This window comes from Schistocerca gregaria, chromosome 9 (assembly GCF_023897955.1).
Source record: "Schistocerca gregaria isolate iqSchGreg1 chromosome 9, iqSchGreg1.2, whole genome shotgun sequence".
NCBI lineage: Eukaryota > Metazoa > Arthropoda > Insecta > Orthoptera > Acrididae > Schistocerca > Schistocerca gregaria.
Genome location: NC_064928.1, coordinates 187,158,833 through 187,184,533, shown reverse-complemented (window position 1 = coordinate 187,184,533; position 25,701 = coordinate 187,158,833). Strand labels below are relative to the sequence as shown.

The 25,701-nt window shown below is 39.8% G+C and overlaps 1 protein-coding gene across 1 annotated transcript in view; it reads right to left on the bottom strand.

Moving 5' to 3' along the window:
* Positions 1-23,331, bottom strand: part of LOC126291494 (uncharacterized) — a 43,417-nt gene extending 20,086 nt beyond the window's left edge. Inside the window, exon 1 of the mRNA XM_049985002.1 lies at positions 23,173-23,331. Coding sequence (XP_049840959.1) covers positions 23,173-23,268 — 96 coding nt within the window. The 5' untranslated portion in view covers positions 23,269-23,331. The remainder of the gene's footprint in view (positions 1-23,172) is intronic.
* Between the last annotated feature and the right edge of the window lie 2,370 nt (positions 23,332-25,701).

Here is a 25,701-nt window from a genome sequence, read left to right as displayed (position 1 = left end):
GCTGGGACCTTTATTAACAGTATGCAGTGGGGTACCATGTCAAATGCTTTCCGGAAATCTAGGTGTATAGAATCTGCCTGTTGCCCTTCATCCATGTTTCTCAGGATATCATGGGAGAAAAGGGTGAGTTCAGCTTGTAATGTACCCTCTTTCGTCCGGGGTGAAAATCAAATATCAAGCAACAAACTTTCAATTCATTTAAATGCTATTTCAAACCCTGAGATTATGATGATCAATTGACGACACCCCACCAGCTTGGTTGGTCTGTATCTACAACAGACGATGTTAAGCTTAATATTTAGAAAAAAGAATGATACTTTACAGAATACTAAAACTAACTAAAATACCTTACCTTTAGATGCTGAATTTGGTCTCATTGCCTTGATTCTCACCATGGTGCATTCCATCCATCTAACATTGTTAATATTAGGTCCGGGTCTTTGTGTGCTAATGAAAACTGGTACTCGCTTTCTGTTTTACTGTTGATTCTTCATTTTTATTAATTCAACTTTTTCACAATAATTTCCATCTTCATATCACATACTATTTATAGATACTCTCTATATAAGACGACAGACTTCCTTCCGTACTCCCATCAATAGTCCACCTCACAAAACCACGCTCTCCCCACAACAGTCCAACTAACTCACTCCAACAGTCACCTTAACAATGTCCAACTCTCTACCTTTCACACACGAATGTCTTTGGCTCACACTGGTGCCAACATATTCTCCAGAAATAAACAAATAAAGTCACATTATAGAATAATATAATAAAAAGATTTGGGCAAAATTAAATACTACATTCAATAATGTTAAATAAAAAAATCATAGAAATGAAAATGGAGCACTGACACTGCAAGGGCAGATGCGACTATAAGGGTGGTATCGCACTCTTCAGTAGTCTGTTACATTACACACCCCCCTCGAGATTTCATTCAAAAGTATTTTGCAAGAGATCTCGACAGATACGCAAAGCAACGAACCACTGGTTTTTATTTTATTTTTTTGTAATTAATGTAATCTTCAATAGTTGTCTTCTCATCTCTTTCTGCTGGTCTTCTCCTCTTGAATTTGTCCCCTTAATCGCCTCATCTGTCAAATTATATCATGGTAATTTTCCTGAAATCATACAACACTTAATTAGTCACATATAAATACATTGGTATCTCACCCAGGATGCCTCTTCCCTACCATACTGGGTTTGATTACCAGAGTTCACTTACATATTTATATAATGACATAAAAGACATAAAAGAGATAAATGTGGTCTTATATCAACTTGGTTTTAACATCAGCTAAAAAGGTTATTTTCAATTTAGTTCAGACATCTACTGAGAAATATGTGGCTAATATTTTTTTTGATGTAAAGAGTATCATTTTAACAATCTCAGTTAAATAAGCGTCTCAGCGTCCTCATATCAATAAGTTTTCCATAATGTAATGTAAAATAGCTAAAAAGTGAGAGCTTAGAAATGGCAGTGCAATGGGATCATGTTAACCCAGCCATCATCAGTGGTAGCATGCTTCACTTGTACATATGTATAAAATAATTCAAATGTACAAATTCAGAGGTGGCATTGCAATGAGAATCTGTAAACCCCGTCAAATTTAGTGGGAAAATACTTTTCTCACAAATATAAATTAAATAGTAATAAAGTGAATACCTGTAAATACTACACAAAGTTTTGTGTTTGTCAGTTCCTGCATGTACTTTATCCTCTAATCCTAATCCACTCCATGCTGACACTTATCCAACCTACCCTTATCTCATATTCTGTGTCTATACAAGGTCAATTTCTTTCAGAGTTAGTCAGTAAAACATAAATCTGCGGAGATACAGAGCTCTATCCACATAAAAGTGTTGTTGTTTTCTCAACTGATCAGGACAGAAGCTAGCAATTGCTTGATCAGGTCAGTTTTTCAATATAAGATAATAAAATAGCAAACACACTTCTAATCCTAAAATTCAAAGAAAATATAAATACATATATATGAAAATTCCCTCTACTCATGGCATAGGCAATGTGTAATCATGTAAAGTGTACATCTATGTACAGTGTGTAGTCCTCTCTCCATACCCAGTTCCTTTGTCACATAAAACATGTAGATTAGTTAATTATATTGCAGAATCATCCACCTTCTGCCACCAATACTCAGCCTTCAATCAATCTTGGCCATATGCACAGGACGCAAGACTACACAGTATGCAGCAGTCCAACCAATACCAAGGCGCACGGTGTCTATGTGTCTCCATGAGAACCACATAGTATACACAACTGTGGCAAAACAGGATCACCATCACTATTAGAGTATGAACGCTGGTTCACTCAAGATTAATTGCAGTTTTTCATCCTCATACTTCAACTCACATAGTTTGTAGTAAAGACAGGATACTCTGGTCATAACTTCTCGCAGTCACATATCCATATCGTAGCATATAAGTCACTTCACAAGTGTAAATTTGTGGTTAGTGTAGTTGCCTATGTCATAAGACATGACGTCTACTCCCCATTTCATTAACCCCTACTGAGCTGACCACACAACAAAACCAAAGGTTCATAGCTTTGTGCATAAGTAAGTGAAATAGTCAGCATTTTGATATCTGCAATTTCAATGTATGTCTTCAGTAAGTGATTAATTCCAGATTTCTAATGTCATTTAGAGTGTACAGTTTTATCATACAGGGTGTTTCAAAAATGACTGGTATATTTGAAATGGCAATAAAAACTAAACGAGCAGCGATAGAAATACTCCATTTGTTGCAATATGCTTGGGACAACAGTACATTTTCAGGCGGACAAACTTTCGAAATTACAGTAGTTACAATTTTCAACAACAGATGGCGCTGCAAGTGATGTGAAAGATACAGAAGACAACACAGTCTGTGGGTGCGCCATTCTGTATGTCGTCTTCCTACTGTAAGCGTGTGCTGTTCACAACGTGCAAGTGTGCTGTGGACAACATGGTTTATTCCTTAGAACAGAGGATTTTTCTGGTGTTGGAATTCCACTGCCTAGAACACAGTGTTGTTCCAACAAGATGAAGTTTTCAACGGAGGTTTAATGTAACCAAAGGACCAAAAAGCGATACAATAAAGGATCTGTTTGAAAAATTTCAACAGAAGGGGAACGTGACAGATGAACGTGCTGGAAAGGTAGGGCGACCGCGTATGGCAACCACAGAGGGCAACGCGCAGCTAGTGCAGCAGGTGATCCAACAGCGGCCTTGGGTTTCCGTTCGCCGTGTTGCAGCTCCGGTCCAAATGACGCCAACGTCCATGTATCGTCTCATGCGCCAGAGTTTACACCTCTATCCATACAAAATTCAAACACAGCAACCCCTCAGCGCCACTACCATTGCTGCATGAGAGACATTCGCTAACGATATAGTGCACAGGATTGATAACGACGATGTTCATGTGGGCAGCATTTGGTTTACTGACGAAGCTTATTTTTACCTGGACGGCTTTGTCAATAAACAGACTGGCGCATATGGGGAACCGAAAAGCCCCATGTTGCAGTCCCATCGTCCCTGCATCCGCAAAAAGTACTGGTCTGGGCCGCCATTTCTTCCAAAGGAATCATTGGCCCATTTTTCAGATCCGAAACGATTACTGCATCATGCTATCTGGACATTCTTCGTGAATTTGTGGCAGTACAAACTGCCTTAGACGACACTGCGAACACCTCGTGGTTTATGCAAGATGGTGCCCGGCCACATCGCATGGCCGACGTCTTTAATTTCTTGAATGAATATTTCGATGATCGTGTGATTGCTTTGGGCTATCCAAAACATACAGGAGGCGGCGTGGATTGGCCTCCCTATTCGCCAGACATGACCCCTGTGACTTCTTTCTGTGGGGACACTTGAAAGACCAGGTGTACCGCCAGAATCCAGAAACAATTGAACAGCTGAAGCAGTACATCTCATCTGCATGTGAAGCCATTCCGCCAGACACGTTGTCAAAGGTTTCGGGTAATTTCATTCAACACCAGAAAAATCCTCTGTTCTAAGGAATAAACCATGTTGTCCACAGCACACTTGCACATTGTGAACAGCACACACTTACAGTAGAAAGACGACGTACAGAATGGCGCACCCACAGACTGTGTTGTCTTCTATATCTTTCACATCACTTGCAGAGCCATCTGTTGTTGACAATTGTAACTACTGTAATTTCGAAAGTTTGTCTGCCTGAAAATGTACTGTTGTCCCAAGCATATTGCAACAAACGGTGTATTTCTATCACTGCTCGTTTAGTTTGTATTGCCATTTCAAATATACCGGTCATTTTTGAAACACCCTGTATATAGACTGCTTTCACAGTTATTTCATAGATCTCAGAATCAAATCTTGACAGAATTACCTAAGTGTTTGTGTATTACAGACACAACATTGTCAGTGGCAAGGTAAGTTTCAAAAGAGATGTCTCAGTGGTATAGAACAAACGTCACACCTCCGGAATTTTGACGAAGTAATAATGCAAGGCATAAAGAAATTTAAATATTACATAAAAAGGATTCACGAATAAAAGTTTACTACTGAAAAATCTCATTTACTGTTATTTCTCTCCAGTTCTTGTTAGGTATCAGTAAATCAAAATGTACATTTCTAAAGGGTATGGTATCCTATTAAATCCATATATACTTGAGGTAATAGTAGATAAGCCTCACAACAGGCAATGGTACAAATTATTATACTTAAGTACTCATATTTTGTGAGTAATGCCTCAACAAGAAAAACAATGTATAGCATATTTAAGTGTTCTAAAACTATAGTTCAGGTAAGTTTCTCACAGAAATGATAATTGTTTCACTTGTTCAAGAGTAAATGCCTGTCCAGGTATCTACTTATGTGCACAGTGCACATGTTTTCAAACAAGATAAGACTAGTGATCTGTCTTGAAGCAACATGGCCCAATACTGCGTTAAAAGTCCATAGTTCTTGGACAAGAGAAAGTTATGCAATAAAAATGATAATACAAAAGTTAAAACTCCATAAGCATAAACAAGAATAGAAACATGAAAACTTCTCTCCTCAACACAAATACTTAGCATAAGAGTGTGTTGGTCAGTTACTCATAAAGTCTGCTTCATAAAGGATCTTCAGTAACAAAATATTACAAACAGTTTACACTGTGTATAATAAATATCAATAACAAAGATATTAAGCATAATGTCTAAATGAATAAGCTCTTTTGAGACACATAGCAATATTCAAACAGTTGAAGTATGGCCTCATCAACTTACACTAACACAATGATACTAAGATTAAAAATCTATATTTTCAAATCACATGAGTATAAAGAAACATTTAAGTTTTGCACTCATCATGCAAGGCAAGAGCATAAGATATTCATTGTAATAACCATAAATATATACAAAGCAAAATGCAAGATTAAACAGCAAAGATACAGATCAAGACAGAGTCCCAAGTTTTCAAAATTGTGACACTGTAAACTTGGCTTGGATTTTTATAATGCTTCAACTCCGTGATGTTACGTAGACCAAAAAGTTTTCTAGATTCAGGATAGATCAACCTATAGGCATTTGGATGTGGGTTCTCAGATATCACAAATGGTCCTATATAAATATCAAAGAATTTCTTAAGTTCCCCACACAATGATTTTGACTTTTCTACTGTTTTCACTAGGACTAAATCTCCCACATTAAACTCGCACATTTTCCCGCTCTTATCATGTCTACTTTTCCTAATTTCCCCTTGCTTTTTCATGTTGTTCCTTACAATCTCCTCTCTTTCTTCTTTTGACAAGCTGTTACATGCTGGACACTCAATCAATTCACTAATAAGATTTGGTGGCTTTTTATCATAAAGTATCTCATGTGGAGAGAATCCTGTTGAACTGTGCTGTAAGCTATTCATCACATCTTCAAGTTTGCTAATGTAATGTATCCAAGTGTTGTGGTCAGTATGACAGTAAGTCCTAAATAATCTCCCAATTTCATGCATATATCTTTCGGCTGGGTTGCTGGATGGGTGATAAGCTGAAATAAGTATGTGGTTGATCCCCTCTCTATATATAAATGTTTCCCAACTTTTGGATGTAAACTGTGATCCGTTGTCACTAAGAATTGCCTTGGGTAAACCTACACATTTAAAATAGTCATGGGTAAAACATGAAATAATGTTTTTGCTAGTAGCATTCCTCAATGGGTACAACTTAATAAATTTGGAAAATAAGTCCACCACTACAAAAACATACATAAACCCTCCTCTAGTGGTTGGCAGTCGCCCATACAAGTCAATTGCTACAACATCAAGCTGCTGTTTCGGAAGTATATTTTGCATCTGACCTCTACTTGTTTGATTGGTTACCTTGACTCTCTGACACAAGTCACAAGTGGACAAGATTTTCCTCACAGTCCTCGCCATATTGTAAAAGTAAATGTTTTCTTGAATCTTTTGTATAGATTTTGCTGCCCCACAATGACCATAACTTTCATGGGTATATTTTACAAGTAATTTGACAAATTCATATGGCCAATATAACTTCCATACCTCACTATCTTCCTTCATCCTCCGAAATAATATTCCCCTATGAACTTTGTAATACTGCCCTACTTTTTCTTTTCCCTTCTTTCCAATATAACTTTTCATCAGTTTCCACTCTTCATCATGATTCTGAAACCGTCTAATGTCACTGCAGATTTTCACGACATCTTTCTCCTCATTTATCCCTTTTAAATACATAATTTTAAATTTATTCCCTCCTTCATCACCATTGTCACCAATAGATTCTCCCAAAGGATGCCTTGAAAGAGCATCTGCTATGCAATTTTCATCACCTTTAATATATTTGATGGTGTAGTTAAACTGCTGAAGAAAAAGTGCCCATCTCGTGATTCTACTATGCTGTAATTTACATTCTTCTAAGTAGGATAGTGCTTTATGATCTGAAAAGACTATCACCTCGTGACCCAATAATTAATTCTTAAATTTGGAGAAAGCCCAATGAATGGCTAATAGTTCCTTTTCTGTAATGGTGTACTGCCTCTCGTGTTTCTGCAATGTCCTGCTGGCAAAAGCAATAGATCTATGTTCTTCCACCCCATTCTGACTTCTCACTTGGAAAAGGTGTGCCCCTAAACCATAATTACTACTGTCAGTCATAATACAGAAAGGCAACCCAAAATCTGGCCTACATAAGATTTTACTATTTACCAACTGGTGTTTAATCTCTTCAAAAGCAATCTGACAATCTTTATTCCAATCCCATATAGTATTCTTTTTAAGCAAATTCCCTAAACAAGGTGCATTAAGAGCCTGAGTAGCACAATACTTCCTATAGAATCCACACAGTCCAAGAAATGACTTATGCTGTTTCTTATTCCTAGGTGGTGGAAACTTCACAATTGCTTCAATTTTCTCATCATCTGGCATAATTCCATTGTCAGATATAATGTGCCCCAAAAATTTTAATTGTTTCACTGCAAATTTACATTTCGATAACTTCAGTGACATTCCTCCTTTTCTAAACTCCTCACAAATTTCCTTAAGTAACCCTATGTGTTCTTCCCAACTTTTACTGGATACCAAAATATCATCTACATATATAGTTAATTTATGTAACAATTCCTTTCCCAACACATAATCTAAAGCTCTGATAAACTCTGCAACAGATACATTCAGTCCAAATGGTACTACACTAAAGGTATAAAATTTTCCATTATATAAGAATGCTGTGTATTTCTGAGATTCCCTTGCTAATGGTATTTGATGAAATCCAGAGGTCAGATCGAGGCTAGACATAAACTTTACATGTTCAAACTTGTGTAGTAATTCATCAATGTTTTCAGGATGATCAGTTTCTCTACATAATAATCTATTGAGGACAAGTCTTACACTATTATCCTTCTTGGCAATGGCTATGGTAGGATTATTATATTCTCTATTACACCTCTGAATAACCCCCCAAGTCTGCATCTTTTCCAACTCCCTTTATACAGCTTTCCTCCTGCTTAATGGAATCCCATAAGGTTTAATGAAAAATGGATCATGTGGTTTGAGTACAAGTTTACATTCATACCCTTTCACTCTGCCTGGTCTGTCACTAAATACATCAGAATATTCCCATAAAAGTTCCATGAGATCAGATTGTTGTTCCCTAGTTAAACTCTCTGCTTCAGCAATCTTATTTTCTACTATGCTTTGATAATCTTTGTCATCAATAGAAGTCTGTTTTCAAAAGGATCAGTGCATCTCCCATCATCTAAATAATCCACCCCCCTGATCTGATTATGACTATTACTATTCTTCTCAATGAAGCTCTCTGTATACAACTTATTTTTATCTGTTGGTTCCCTAAATTTGACAGTTTTGTTTTTCCAATTAAATCCCATATCCACTTTTACTATCCAATCCATACCTAGAATTAAGTCCTCACTCAGGTCCGGAATGACAAGACAACGCTGATCAAAGACCACATCTCCGACTTTGAAAGACAAAAGAATTTGACATTTTACTGTTTTACTGAATCTTCCTGTCGCTCCCCTAATTTTAACCCCAACTACTGATAATTCTGCAAATTCGTGGTTTTTATTTATCCTATCCCTCAATTTTTTACTGATTCCTGATATCGGGCTTCCAGTATCAATCAAACAATAACCTGTCCAATCATTAATACAAATTTGCATGTATGGGCTTCCTACAATTTCACTCTCCTGCTCACCAACATCTTCATGCATCAAGTCATCTTCTACGCTTTTAAAATTCAGATCTTCATTTTGTTTGACATAAACTAAACTATTTTCAGTCTGCACATAGTGCAGAAGCCAACTAGGATTCTCAACACAAACGTAATTAGACACATTATTATTATCAGTAATCATAGGCAATTCTTTACATTTTATACCTGTTTTTGCTTTTTCCCACCAAATAGGATATACCTTCTCGCAGATGGATAACAATTGTATCCAAAACATATTATGTTTAATAGCCTCATTAAGGCTGTCCCACAATCTACAAATGAACTCTTGTCCCTGGTTTCCTAAGTTAAGAATTACCTTCTCTTCATTCGCAATATTAATGTCATCCCTGTCTATCCCCTCGATTACTGGTGATGTATTAACCCATGTGACTGCAGCCTGATCCTCTTGTACTGAATGATTATTTTCTCTAACACTATTACCATCCTCCTTCATAGCTACATCTGCATCATTATTAATCACAACAAATACTCTTATCTCACTTCTATATTCCATATCATCACTATCATCAACTGCCTCCTCCTCAGCATCATTTAACATCTCACCATTTGACTCAACTTCCCTAACCTTAGCTACTTCAGCACAACTTCTCACATCAACATCACACTCTACTTCTTCTAATTCTACAACCTCATTATTCAGTACTTGATTGACATTCTCACCCACAGAAGTTTTTACATCACTCAGATTTCGATTTACTGCAATTTCATCAGAATACATTGATGCATTTATTCCGAAGGTATCATAACTATTATTAACATAGGAACACCCACCTACATCCCCCCTAACATCACTTTATCCCTGCCTAAACAAATTATTCTTTATCTCCCCACTAACCTCTGAATCTTCATTACTAATGTGTCTAGAATTATCTGTGCTCATAGCCTCCTCACTGACTTTCTGCCAAAACTTTTTATCAAATGGTCTCTTATCAATTTCCGGTGCTCTTGTTATGTTATTACGTAATGTCTTTTTCTGCAATCATTTTGCCCATACCTATTCTGATTCCACTTAGCCTGACTTCTAGCATTATATCTGTTCGTCCCAAACTGACAGGCCCTCATTGGGACGGCTCTTAGTTTAACTGGCCTTGCCCATTCCCATCTTGTCTTCTATCTGGACTTTCCCATTGTCTATTTCTGTTCCCACCATAATAATTACCTCGCTTATTCTCATGTTGACGTCAGTTGCTATTCTCTCCTCTATTGAAATCTCCCTCAAAATTACCTTGACGATCCTGCTGATTATTCCCATTTTGATTATTTCGCCTACCATTATTCCCATTATTAGAATTTTGGTTCCATCCACCATGATTTTGTTCATAATGATGCCCATTAAATCTTTTGCTTCTTTCTAATGCACGATCCAATTTCTCCACGTAATTAAAAAATTGTTCAACTGAATCATCTGACCCATATACCAAATCCCACTGAATTCTGTTTGGTAACCGCCTTTTTAGAGCGTCTATTTGCGTTAGTTCATCAAAAGGTCTGTCTAAATGCACCAACTTTCTTAGCTGTTTCTCGCAAAATTCCCTCATTTTACCACCACATTCTTTATAATTAGCCCCATTAAGAAAATCGCTTTTGATGTTGGCCTGAACAGAAGCTCAGAAAAATTTGTTCAAAAAACTTTTTTCGAATTGACTATAGGTTAAATCAGAACTGGCGGTTAGATTAGCCCACGACAATGCTTCTCCATCTAAGAATTTTTTAACAAATTTGATCTTTACAGTGTCACTCATTTCTAGCGAAAAATTGTCACGACAGTTCATAATTAAATCAACTGGGTGTAATTTTCCGTCTCCTGGAAAATTACGCACCTTTGTACCTGGTCAAAATCCGTTAAATGAAGTCGCTACCGATTTCATAGCTAAATTAGCCCGAATTTCATTTAGTTGTTTCTGTAGTCGAACTACCTCATGCTCATTGTCTTTAATTACATTGTTACAAGAATCTACATTATGTTCAATAATTTTCACTTTTTCTGTTACCTTGTTTTCGAACAATGACAATTTGTCATCGACATTTTTCGTATGTAAGTCAATTGTGGTAATCATTTCCCTATCTTTAATTTTTCTCTCACTCGAAAATGATTCAAAATACTTCGCCGTTTCTTCCACTTCCCGTTTCATTGTTAATTCGACTTTATTGAGTTTATCTTCCACATTGTCTACCCTATCTTCAATTTCGTCTGTCCGCTCCTCCAAACTGGTTTTCGTCTCTTTCATTTCCGATCTGATAGTTGAACATTTATTAAAGAATTCCTTAGCCAATTGGCTATTTTCTTTTAAAAGCTTCTCTTCTAAATCAGACACTTTCTTTTCCATACTTTTCGCGTTTTCTGTAATTACATTATTCAAGAAACTAAATTGTTCAGAACATTGCTTATTCAAACAACTAAACTGTTTGTTCAAAGTATCGAATTGTTCAGCATTCTGTGTTAACAGTAATTGCAACGTAGCAGACATATCTAATTCTTCAACCTTTCCTTCCGATTTTTTACCTGCCATTTCTGTACTAGCACTTGCTTGAACACTTTCGATAGACTTTTTATCCCCCTGCTGATATTGTTCCAACTCGTCTGTCACGGTCATTTTTAATCGAATTAAGAAACTCTTGCTCCGACAAAACACCCAAAATGTCAACAATACAAATAACTTAATAGGTGTACTTATCTCGTTTTTCCGCGTGGTCCCACGTCCGTTATTATTTACTTTTCTTATTCTTGTTGGGTTATTACTTCCATTTGTCAGTAGATTATATTTCCTTTCATTTAGATCGTTTTTCTCTTCTTTCTAATACATTATTAGCCCATACCTGTTAACATAAAACGAGTATCAGTCCAATAATGCAATGGATCCCGGACAAGAGCCCCCAATTGTAATGTACCCTCTTTCGTCTGGGGTGAAAATCAAATATCAAGCGACAAACTTTCAATTCATTTAAATGCTATTTCAAACCCTGAGATTATGATGATCAATTGACGACACCCCGCCAGCTAGGGTGGTCTGTATCTACAACAGACGATGTTAAGCTTAATATTTAGACAAAAGAATGATACTTCACAGAATACTAAAACTAATTAAAATACCTTACCTTTAGATACTGAATTTGGTCTCATTGTCTTGATTCTCGGCTTGGTGCGTTCCATCCATCTAACATTGTTAATATTAGGTCCGGGTCTTTGTGTGCTAATGAAAACTGGTACTCGCCTTTTGTTTTACTATTGATTCTTCATTTTTATTAATTCAACTTTTTCACAACAATTTCCATCTTCATATCACATACTATTTATAGATACTATCTATAAAAGACGACAGACTTCCTTCTGTACTCCCATCAACAGTCCGTTACATTGCAAGCTTCATGCGAGCAATGCTCTCTAAATCCTTGCTGACTTTTGGACAGGAATATTTCTACATCTACATCCATATCCAGCAAGCCACCTGACAGTGTGTGGCGGAGGGTACCCTGAGTACCTCTATCGGTTCTCCCTTCTATTCCAGTCTCGTATTGTTGATGGAAAGAAGGATTGTCGGTATGCTTCTGTGTGGGCTCTAATCTCTCTGATTTTATCCTCATGGTCTCTTCGCAAGATATACGTAGTAGGGCGCAATATACTGCTTGACTCTTTGGTGAAGGTATGTTCTCGAAACTTCAACAAAAGCCCGTACTGAATTACTGAGCGTCTCTCCCGCAGAGTCTCCCACTGGAGTTTATCTATCATCTCCGTAACGCTTTCGTGACTACTAAATGATCCTGTAACGAAGCGCGCTGCTCTCCGTTGGATCTTCTCTATCTCTTCTATCAACACTATCAGGTATGGATCCCACACTGCTGAGCAGTATTCAAGCAGTGGGCAAACAAGCGTACTGTAAACTACTTCCTTTGTTTTCGGATTGCATATCCTTAGGATTCTTCCAATGAATCTCAGTCTGGCATCTGCTTTACCGATGATCAACTTTATATGATCATTCCATTTTAAATCACTCCTAATGCCTACTCCCAGATAATTTATGGAATTAACTGCTTCCAGTTGCTGACCTGCTATTTTGTAGCTAAATGATAAAGCAGCTTTCTTTCTATGTATTTGCACCACATTACACTTGTCTACATTGAGATTCAATTGCCATTCCGTGCACCATGCGTCAATTCGCCACAGATCCTCCTGCATTTCAGTACAATTTTCCATTGTTACAACCTCTCGATACACCACAGCATCATCTGCAAAAAGCCTCAGTGAACTTCCGATGTCATCCACAAGGTCATTTATGTACATTGTGAATAGGAACGGTCCTAGGACACTCCCCTGTGGCACACCTGAAATCACTCTTACTTCGGAAGACTTCTCTCCATTGAGAATGACATGCTGCGTTCTGTTATCTAGGAACAATTACATTTGAATTCAGAGTACATTCAATGTTAAGTATATTCATATGTAATTTTGCAGGTATGTTCCCTTACCCTTCTTATATACAAGAGCCACCTGCACTCGTTTCCAGTTGCTTCAGAATCTGCAATGGGCAAGCAAAGCAGTGTAGTGATAGTTTATTGTTACTACAGTATAAAGATCACATTTTTGTGATACCTTGGCATTTGTTAACATACACATTGACTTGTTCTATATCCATGAAAGTTTTTCTTCTCAATGGGATCTATGAAATAAGATGAATGAATTAATATCAATTAATTTGTAATGTTTACAGATTGTTTGGATATTCCCATTACGAGCTTCTAGGGCTTGTAGGGGGGAGTGAGTACATAATATTTTGAATAGGAGCCTATTTTTGGAAATTCGATGATACAGCAAAGCGTCAAAGTTATAGGCACAAGCACCTGTAAATGTATGTATAACCAGGATGAGCACTTGCTCATCTTCACTAATGTCAAACACATCTCCTCTATTGATAATGTATCATGGTTGCTAAGATATACATTTTAGAATCCATGTTTACTAGACATTTTTTCCTTGTTTTGGTCCATACTACACTGTCTGATAGTTGCATACGCTATGCTCTTAGCAACAACAGTACCAGTACATGCATTCCACTGTCAGAGATATCAGAACAATTTTTGTATATACATACATTTACAGGCATCGGTGCCTATAACTTTGATGCTCTATAGTGTCATAGATGATGTTTCTGGACATGGATTCCTGTTCAAAATATAAGTCCTAGAAATTTGTAACGGGAGTTTCTGAACATCCTGCAAATGAAAATGAATGCTCTTAAAAGGAAGACCATTTGCATCTGCTCTATAATGATACAATTTCTCAGGTTCAGCTTATAATGCAACACACTGGTCTCAAAGTAAAGTGTCAACAAAATTTTGATGTTCTTAAAACAATATTATCTATGGAACTTCCTTTTACATATCTTTCACTATGACCAAACTCTGCACAAGAGATTAGTACTCAATAAAAAAAGTCTTTCTGAATGTAGTAGACTAAAGAATGATTAAATGTCAACTCAATTACCTACCTGCACACATTATACACTCAGCTAATAGGGGATCAACAAAGTTTATTCACTGTTCAGGCAAACATAGCACGAAGCAGAATGCAAATCCACTCTGAATGATGTTCTAAGGCACGGGATGAGTCAGTTTCTGTTTATAAGTGGCTGGAAATCATCCCACACTACTGGAAGATGCTCTGAATAAGCGTTTTGGGAGTACGACTGAGAGTCTGGAAGTGGAGATACCACAGATACCTCAGATACTGTCCCCTCCTGTGGAAGTTAAGGATGTATAAGTACTTGTCCAAATGTTTGTGGTAGGGCTAAATGCTGTCTTCCACTGAAACTTGAGACATGGAGACTCACTGCACATGCTGGGAAACCTGCTATCTCCCATGCGAAGTGGAAGCAAATGCAAAATGTTAAAAGTCTATCAGTTGCCATCACTTCAAATGTACAGCAAATACTGGTATTGCATAAGGAAATGTTACAAGGGATGGGAAGGGCGTTTGTATGTACTCGGTGTGTATGCCTGGAAGCCTCATTGAACATGCTGAAGAGGTTCCAGGAGCCACTGAGGGAATAGGATGCAGTCAACTGCAGATCATGGAACATATTGGAACAAATCACATCTGCCACCTAGGCTACAAAGTCATACTTACGTCATTCCACCAATGGAGAAGGTCCCTCGCTGATGGAATTTCAATGAAGCTGAATGTCTGCAGCATTGTTGCCATAACTGATTGTGGCTTCCTGATTTTGACTCAAGCAGAAGGTTTGAACCAGAGACTTCCAAGTTTCTGTGACAAGCTAGGCTGTGATGTGCTAAACTTTTGCGACAGGATTTTGAACTGTATGTTCACTCCAAATGTGCCAGGGATGGGCAACTTACAAAGGCTGCTACCCATGTAGTCCATTGTATTCTTTAGATTAGAACTAGTAGGACTTACAGTGGGAAGTAACCACTGCCGTACCTTTTACAGTGCTTACCAGCCATTCCAGGGTGAGGCCTACGGCCAGTTTTGGTCTCACCATCTCACCTTCAGTTTTCCAAAACATCTCTTGCCCTGCGCTTTGTATTCCAATGCCAGTTTAGGAAGTCATTAAGGCAGCATACAAAGTGCATTGTCCCTCCATTTTTCTTTGTATTGGATTGCCTTTGGGTTCCTGGTTGGATTCCTTATTGTTCCCTTATTACTTAGTTTCTAATTTTGTCCTCTATAGAGCAGCCTTTCACCTTAGAAACTTCATTTCTGATTCTTCTTGTTGCTGTAAATCTTTATTTCTCAGCCCCATGTAATAAAATAGGAACTTTCATGACTTTTCATTTGTCTCTCTTTCCTCGTTTGGCCCTTAAGTGTACTTCTTATTGTGCCACAATATACTGGTAAGTATTAGTTTTTTTCTGTATATCTGTATCTTGACCATATGATGTGTCACATCATATATACATGAAATGTTTGATTGGTTTACTATTGGGGACTATTTTTGTCTGTACTGGCTGAATACCTAAAAATATCATGGTTTTAGTTTTATTTATAGATATAGTCAGATTGTACCTGGCACTTACCTCATTTAGTTTATGCAATGTCATTTGTAATTTCTCTTTGCTGTGTCACTTGATAGCTTGATCATCCACAAATAACATCATATTAATGTATTTATACTTCTGAATATTTATGCCTGATGGTGTTGCACCTCTTTTCCATTCCATGCTCATGTCACACATGTACATATTGAATAATGTTTATGCCACTCTACACCCTTATTTTTCTCCTTGATTTGTTTGTACTTCAGGTGTTCTCTTTTCACCATTGTCAATTATAATTCTGGTGTTTGTGTATAGGCTATTAGGGGCTTGGGTCATATGTTTAGGGAGTACTCTTTTTTCTATTATTGCCCATAACTTTACTCTGTGGATTCAGGCGAATGCTTTTTCATAACCCACAAATGACTGGTGATTTTCTTATTAATTTCTCAACTCTTTTGAATTAACTGTTTCACTGCAAAAAATGCTGTCCATGCATGATCTTCTGTTTCAGAAACCTGCTTCTTCAGCCATTAAAACTACATATGATATATTTTGCAGTCTTTCACTTATTATTTTGCTGTAGATTTTGTAAGGAATATTCAGGATACTTATTCCCCTGTAGTTAACGTATTACTTCCTTGGCCTTTCTTATATAATGATATGACCTGTGCTATTTTACATTCCTCCAGTATCACACATTTTACCCGGCACACGTTAGAGAGATGTAGCATTCTTAATTGTAAGAGAATTCCTTTGCCTTTGATAACTTTGGTATTTATTCCATCTAGTCCTGGTGATTCTGTTAGTTCAACTTTGTCTGTTTCTTGCACTTGCTCTTTCTTATTGCTGCTTTGATTTCCGTACTGAAAAATACTGTTTTATATAATGTGTAACCTAGTCAGATGGCTGTATTACATTTAGATTTATGGCATCTTTCTTCTTTTTTGAGGTCTTTCATTAGTTTGTATGGTATAGTACAGATGTAAATGTACACAATATGATCAGAAGTACCCATACAGCTGGTAGTGGACATTAATATACAGTGTGCCCACCTTTTGCTTTTATGACAGCTTGAATTCTGCTGGGGATATGTTTAATGTCTGTGGAGGAATGGCAGACCATTCTTCCACCAAAACCAGAGAAAGTAGTGATATTGGATGCTGGAGTCTTGAGCAAACCCAACATTCTAGCACATCCCACAGGTGTTCCATTAGATTCAAGTAGGAGCCTGGACAGGACAGTCCATTAGAGAAATGTTATTGTCTGCAAACTACTGCCTCACAGATGTTCCTTTATGACAGGGTGCACTATCATGGTGATCCAAACAGTCATCACCTCCAAACTGTTCCTCTACCTTACACAGTACACAATGCTGTAAAACTTGTTTATATCCTTCCACATCTGGCGAATTTTTAAGCATGATAAGGGGACAATACCCAATCATGAAAACTAAGCCCATACCCCTACACAACCTCTTCTGTAGGCCCACTTCACAACACATGATGGCAAGTAATGTTCTCGAGGCACTTGCCAAACCCAAACTCTTCTGTCAGATTGCCACAAGATATAGCATAATTCATCACTCCAAATCACTTGTTTCTTGTTACCCAGTTTCCAGTAGCATCACTCTTTACACTACCTCAGCTGATGCTTAACATTAACTATAGAAATACACTGAAGTGGCAAGGAAACTGGTATAGGCACGTGTATTCAAATACAGAGATTTGTAAACAGGCAGAATACAGTTCTGCGATCAGCAATGCCAATGTAAGACAACAAGTGTCTGGTGCTGTTGTTAGATGAGTTACTGCTGCTACAATGATAGGTTATCAAGGTTTAAGTGAGTTTGAATGTGGTATTATAGTCGGCACATGAGTGACAGGACACAGAATTTATGAAGTAGTGATGAAGTGGAGATTTTCCCATACGACCATTTCACTAGTGTACTCTGAATATCAGGAATCTGGTAAAACATCAAATCTCTGACACTGCTCAGCAGGAAAAAACTCCTGCAAGAACAGACTGAAGATAACCATTCAACATGACAGAAGTGCAACAGTTCTGAAAATGCTGCAGATTTCAATGCTGGGCCATCAAAAAGTGTCAGCATGTGAACCAACCAACGAAACATCATCGATATCGCATTTTGGAGCCGAAGTCCCACTCGTGTACCCTTGATGCCTGTATGACACAAAGCTTTATGCCTCACCTGGGCTTGTCAACACGAGCATTACACTGTTGATGATGGGAAAGATGTTGCCTAGTTGGACAAGTCTTGTTTCAAGTTATATTGAGTGGAGGGATGTGTACAGGTATGGAGGCAAACTCACGAATCCATGGACCCTGCATGTCAGCAGAGACTATTCAAGCTTTTGGAGGTTCTGTAATGGTGTGGGGAATATGCAGTTGGAGTGATATGGTACGCCTGATAGATCTAGATATGACTCTGAGAGGTGACATTACATAAGCATACTGTCTGATCACCTGCATCCATTCATGTCCATTGGACAGTCCAACACACTTGGACAATTCCAGCAGGACAAAGTGACACCCCACACATCCAGAATTGTTACTGAGTAGCTCCAGGAAAACTCTTCTAAGTTTAAACACTTCCACTGGCCAGCAAACTCCCCAGACATGAACATTATTGAGTGTATCTGGGATGCCTTGCAACGGGCTGTTCAGAAGAGATCTCCACCCCTTCCTTCTCTTACCAATTTATGGACAGCCCTGCAGTGTCAATTCCCTCCCTACTTCAGACAGCCGGCCGGTGTGGCCGAGCGGTTCTAGGCACCACAGTCTCGAACCGGGCGACTGCTACAGTCGCAGGTTCGAATCCTGCCTCGGGCATGGATGTTTGTGATGTTTTCTAAGGTCTAGGGGACAGATGACCTCAGAAGTTAAGTCCTGTTGTGCTCAGAGCCATTTGAACCATTTACTTCAGACATTGGCCACGTCATGTTGTGGCACTTCTATATGTTTGCGAGGCCCTACACAATATTAGGCAGGTGTACCAGTTTCTTTGGCTCTTCAGTGTATGTAGGTTATGAGCATCTGCTCGACCCTTGCCCTTCATTCTTTATAGCTCCCTTTGAACAGTCATTCATTATGCTAGGGGAATTAGTCGTAAAACTTTTAAAGTCACGAGTGACTCCTTCCACCGATTACATGGAATTTTTTTCAACCACCCCCTGCAATGCGGATGGTCCCTGTCTGTCCTAGGCGCGCAGTCCGGAAGCGTGCGACTGCTACGGTCGCAGGTTCGAATCCTGCCTCGGGCATGGATGTGTGTGATGTCCTTAGGTTAGTTAGGTTTAGGTAGTTCTAAGTTCTAGGGGACTAAAGGCCACAGCAGTTGAGTCCCATAGTGCTCAGAGCCATTTGAACCATTTGAACCTGTCTGTCACTACAGGAGATATGTCTGGTCTTTATTTCGCTGTGGCTGTTCCTTCGTGTTTCCAATTCACAATCACATCACCAGCAGCTGACATGGACAGCTCTACAAGGGTTGAAATGCGTCTGATGGATTTGTTACTCAGGTGACATCCAATAACTAGCCAACATTGGAAGTGACTGTGCTCTCCTGACCGACACGTTCTTCTGTTACTGCTGCTCTATTGAAAACACAACACTGCCTGTCTCCTTTTACAGTGGCGGGTCTACATCTCGTGACGTCCACTGACCAAGTCCGGATTTCACAGGAGTGTCAGGATGCTTTTGATGAGATAGTATAGATGTCGGATTCTCTGATTGTCACACGGGGTCTATTACTTTATAGTCTGTGTACAAGGGGTGGATAAATGTATGGAAACACCAAAAGCACAACACAGTACCATGAATACGATGGGACAATAAGCCCACTGGCATCTAAAACGTCTTCCCGTCATCTTGGAATGGATAAATATAGCAGAGGTTGAAAATACCGCTTCAGTTGTAAATTACTTTATTTTCACGCGACCAGTTTCAAACTGTTATAAACCCACCCTCAGGTGTCATAGCTGTGCTGTGGTCCCCGAGCGTTGCGTGTACCACTCACGGTGTGCTGCCTATGAGCGTAAAACAGAACTGAGGCTCCATTCTGCACTCATAGGCAGCACACCGTGCCTGGTACACGCAACGCTCGGAGACCACAGCACAGCTGTGACACCTGAGGGTGGGCTTATAACAGTCTGAAACTGGGCGTGTGAAAATACAGTCATTTCCAACTGAAGCGGTATTTTCAACCTCCGCTATAATGCTCAGCTGTGGAAGTTCTACCAACAGGATTGTTTGGTTAAATAGAGGTTCCAGATGGTTTCCAAGAGTTCAGGAGATGGATGCCGATCACGCACCCTTCTTTCCAAAGTAGAGCACAAACCCTCAATCCCTCAATGAGGCCAGAGGAGATGCAACAGTTCATCCTCGTGCTCACAAAACTAGGCCTGGATGACACGAGCTGTGTGAACTGAGACCTCTCTACGAGGTACACAGCATCACCATTGGGGAACAAACATCATACCAAGCGATGGACCTGATCAGCCAAAATGGCCACAAAATACTTGGCAGTAATGCTACCTAGCAGAATGTCCACAACTGCCCAGAAGTTGGAAACAGAGTGAAATAAAACTCATTCGACCAAATGACGTTCATCCATACCTCCATAGTCCAGATAAATTGTTTCGGCACCATGATTTCTGGTCATGGACATTTGCATCACTCATAAGTGTTAGAATTCCATCTCGCCCTACAATTCTCTGCTTGTAGAGCTCCCTTCGTGTTGTTTTGGAGCTGATAGGGTTTGCAAGTGCATATTCAGTTCTGTAATGACTTCTGCAGCTGTCGTCCTCTTATTTTTCCGTCACATTTCTCCCTCAATCAGCATCAGCCAACACACACTTTCCCCTGCTATGCGAATTAGCGGATGACGTTTTCCCGTTTTCCCTGTATGTGGTAAAACCTTCGGTACAGTGCCTCTTGAAGCACCAAATCATTCGGCTTTGGCTGCCTTGATTACCTAGCATATGAGCATCGACACTGTCCATGTTCGAATTCACTTAGCTCTTAAATAATGCAGTCAACTACACAGAAGTGTTCTAACACGATCGACACTTGCAGCGTATTGAGGACATTGCAGAGGTGCCATTTGTGTTCAAATACCGCAGCACAATCTGCAGGATTGGCTAGCGTCTGTATTTATGTTCAAGCACAGATTTCTCGCGGTGTTTTCTATTTTTTGTATAACTCCAGTACATCAGTGAACCCTGCTTTTGATTTGGTTCAGCAGTTTATTTTGGACAGAATCCGTCACTGCCAACGTAAGTTCTACACGTAAACACTTTTCCTTATAAACAACTAAAAAGGGGTAAATTCTATGGCGTTATATTACATTATTAAAAAATCCCCGATGGGTATTTTGGTGCAAACCATGTACATAAATTAAATATGAAAAGTACAAGGAGGGTATCCAGTAACTATTGCCGACGATCTAAGTTTAGTAAAGACTGTCCACATAGTGTGTTAACTAATGGCAAAAGTGCTTATTTCGCCGTGCCCAGCAAAGGACTTTCATTCTCCCCGGCATTATCAGTTGATTGCAGCCTGATCGTTAGTATTTAGAGGTGATCGTCATGTCACAAAGAAAGAAAATCGTTTCATCATTAAGTGCCCCACACAAAAGCGACGGACCACAACAATTCGTCACTAGATCGCGTAATCTATCCATAGACTACATTTGTGTGCAAATCGCAACCATCGATACTGATTCCCAAGCAATCTGATGAATCGCATGTGACGAAGCGCCGGCGACTGTGTGTGGCAATATGGCCGCTATCGATTTGTCTAGCTATTAACCGTGTTGGTGCAATTTCTTTTCGTCTCGTTATTGCCACATGACTAATTTTTGTTAGAATAAATTATAGTTACCGCTCTGAAAAGTGAAGTTGAAGGTGGGGTCCACTTGTATTAAGGACGAATGCAAATAAAAAAAAGTAAAAAAAAAAAAAGACTGATACCGGTACTCTTTAGATTTTTCTGTGATCACCATTTTGAAGCTTGTGTTGGAAAAGTAGAAACTCATGGGAAGTTCATAACTATAGTCACAACATATTGAAGGTTTTAATCAAAATGTTAAGTAAGTTCCAACACTAGAGCTACCGGTGAATTTAAGGCCCTTGTCTTTTCGTATGCGGTACCCTAATATAACCCTCCTCGTTCAATTCATAAGAGCTATGGAAACCAGTAATGCTCCTATCATACTGGTAACATTTCTGTAGACGCATCGAGATTGCAAAGTCATTGTGTAAAGATTGGTAATTAAACTAAAAAACTAATAAATGAAAAAGGAATTGACAGCTGTAAGATGTATTTGCATAATACAAACGGGAAAAATGTACACAACACAATTGGCGTCAACGAAAATTGAAATGTGTTCTGTAATATAGCCTACAATACCCACGGAAGGCGTTCCAAAAAATTTAATGAATTTCAGCTCCTGTTTAAGTATTTATTTCAGTATTTGTCCAGATACGGAGCTGAAATGACATTACTGCTCAACAAAGTAGTTCATTTTCCACAGAACTTTACGGCAAAGTGACGTCCGAAAGATGCATTGAAATTACTTGGTAAAATTGCTCGTATGTGGTGGGAGTCGAAGCGAGTGACGCATTGCAAGCGATAGAGCCCACACTGTATATGGGGCCCTTGACTGAAAATTAGCATCTGCTGCGTCATCTCAAGTCCATTAATCATTTGCGGCAAATGTAACCAAAGAAAGCTTTAATGTAAGTGCTCGTAAACTTTTAATAATTTATGTGTAGTCTGACCCACGCTTTATGATCATAAAATTTAAGAACCGGTACGTTAGGGCTCACAGCAAATTTTTTGAGAAAGCTCATGTCGGCAAAGGAATTTGCTATTTCGATTTTTAACGACAAAAACGTTCGTTGCAGGAGTTTAATAATTAGGTTGTTACTATCTTTAAGTATTTCCTATAACTGGAATGCCATTTTATGCACCTGGAAACAGCTCAAAAGCGATTTCCTTCTCGTAAAATTGAGAGTTGCTCGATGTCTCAACGGCTACATTTAACCAAATAAATTCAGAATAGCCTACATCTGCATAAACGGAAGTGATGTTTCCAAACAGTCATTGCAATATTACAATTAAGTCCAAAACTTATGTTCCACATTTAGTGGGATACAGCACTCTATATATATTCACTTTTTCTCGGCTATAATGGCTGTGTTTGTGACCCGCGACTTTCCAGTTACTTTCAAGTGACTGGTAGCAGAAATTAAAAATAAATAATTATATTCACTTCGGATAGTTCATTTTAAAATGACTCATGACATTGTAACAATTGCGGCAATTCCAAGTACGGCAGCTAACAGGCTCTATGTAATGATGTATACATGAAATTACATTTAAAACTTTGGAATGAAAAAAGCGCAGTAAAACAAAGGGTTGTTACAGTACCTCCTTGCAATGTCCGTTTCTGATGTCCCACAGACTGCAGAAGCCGAATGATAAACAGATTAACTGCATGCACGGCATTTTACTACCGCCTATCATGAACTTCAAAAATATTTCGTGTCTTGACGGTAACGAAGATTAACAGTAAATATGAAGTGTGTGACTGATGTTGAGAAAAATGAAGGTTTATTACGCGTAGACCTATCTCTACCTCATTCAGCTTTGGAACGGGTGATGCTCGTTTCACAATAATTCCCGCAAACGTTATGTAATTTTGACGTCACGTGCAATATCGACGGGTGCAAGATCGACTTTATGACAAGGAAGAATATGAATATTATTACTCCTCGATTGACTCGCATGAAATTTAAGCTGTCCTCTTAGGTTCCTGCCTAACCACTCACTCCGAAGTCGCTACATATTCGGAAATAGGGAGACAAATGTTTGTGAGAATAAAAAAATACAAATTTTATTGCGGCTCGTCTAAGTCTCAGCATTTAAAGCTCTATTCTTAGGCTCTGTAACAGCAGTGAGTTTCTTCATACACTCCTGGAAATTGAAATAAGAACACCGTGAATTCATTGTTCCAGGAAGGGGAAACTTTATTGACACATTCCTGGGGTCAGATACATCACATGATCACACTGACAGAACCACAGGCACATAGACACAGGCAACAGAGCATGCACAATGTCGGCACTAGTACAGTGTATATCCACCTTTCGCAGCAATGCAGGCTGCTATTCTCCCATGGAGACGATCGTAGAGATGATGGATGTAGCCCTGTGGAACGGCTTGCCATGCCATTTCCACCTGGCGCCTCAGTTGGACCAGCGTTCGTGCTGGACGTGCAGACCGCGTGAGACGACGCTTCATCCAGTCCCAAACATGCTCAATGGGGGACAGATCCGGAGATCTTGCTGGCCAGGGTAGTTGACTTACACCTTCTAGAGCACGTTGGGTGGCACGGGATACATGCGGACGTGCATTGTCCTGTTGGAACAGCAAGTTCCCTTGCTGGTCTAGGAATGGTAGAACGATGGGTTCGATGACGGTTTGGATGTACCGTGCACTATTCAGTGTCCCCTCGACGATCACCAGAGGTGTACGGCCAGTGTAGGAGATCGGTCCCCACGCCATGATGCCGGGTGTTGGCCCTGTGTCCCTCGGTCGTATGCAGTCCTGATTGTGGCGCTCACCTGCACGGCGCCAAACACGCATACGACCATCATTGGCACCAAGGCAGAAGCGACTCTCATCGCTGAAGACGGCACGTCTCCATTCGTCCCTCCATTCACTCCTGTCGCGACACCACTGGAGGCGGGCTGCACGATGTTGGGGCGTGAGCGGAAGACGGCCTAACGGTGTGCGGGACCGTAGCCCAGCTTCATGGAGACGGTTGCGAATGGTCGTCGCCGATACCCCAGGAGCAACAGTGTCCCTAATTTGCTGGGAAGTGGCGGTGCGGTCCCCTACGGCACTGCGTAGGATCCTACGGTCTTGGCGTGCATTCGTGCGTCGCTGCGGTCCGGTCCCAGGTCGACGGGCACGTGCACCTTCCGCCGACCACTGGCGACAACATCGATGTACTGTGGAGACCTCACGCCCCACGTGTTGAGCAATTCGGCGGTACGACCACCCGGCCTCCCGCATGCCCACTATACGCCCTCGCTCAAAGTCCGTCAACTGCACATACGGTTCACGTCCACGCTGTCGCGGCATGCTACCAGTGTTAAAGACTGCGATGGAGCTCCGTATGCCACGGCAAACTGGCTGACACTGACGGCGGCGGTGCACAAATGCTGCGCAGCTAGCGCCATTCGACGGCCAACACCGCGGTTCCTGGTGTGTCCGCTGTGCCGTGCGTGTGATCATTGCTTGTACAGCCCTCTCGCAGTGTCCGGAGCAAGTATGGTGTGTCTGACACACCGGTGTCAATGTGTTCTTTTTTCCATTTCCAGGAGTGTATAATTGAACTTTTATAAGTTGGTGTGTGAGAATAGAAGCTTTCGGAATGTGGTGCTACAGAAGAATGCTGAAGATTAGATGGGTAGATCACATAACTAATGAATAAGTATTGAATAGGATTGGGGAGAAGAGAAATTTGTGGCACAACTTGATCAGAAGATGGGATCGGTTGGTAGGACATGTTCTGAGGCATCAAGGGATCACCAATTTAGTATTGGAGGGCAGCGTGGAGGGTAAAAATCGTAGAGGGAGACCAAGAGATGAATACACTAAGCAGTGTTGGGGAACAACAGCCGCTGGCTGTAACACGGCCTTTCAGAATAATGATGGGACCAGCTGAATACCATGATATGGCTGCCCACATCACCACACTCCACCACCACGCTTAACAGTCACAATCAAGCAATCGTTGCAGGTTTCTTTTGGCTTTCTCTAGAAAATAAATTGTTCAAATGGCTCTGAGCACTATGGGACTCAACTGCTGTGATCATTAGTCCCCTAGAACCTAGAACTACTTAAACTTAACTAACCTAAGGACATCACACACATCCATGCCCGAGGCAG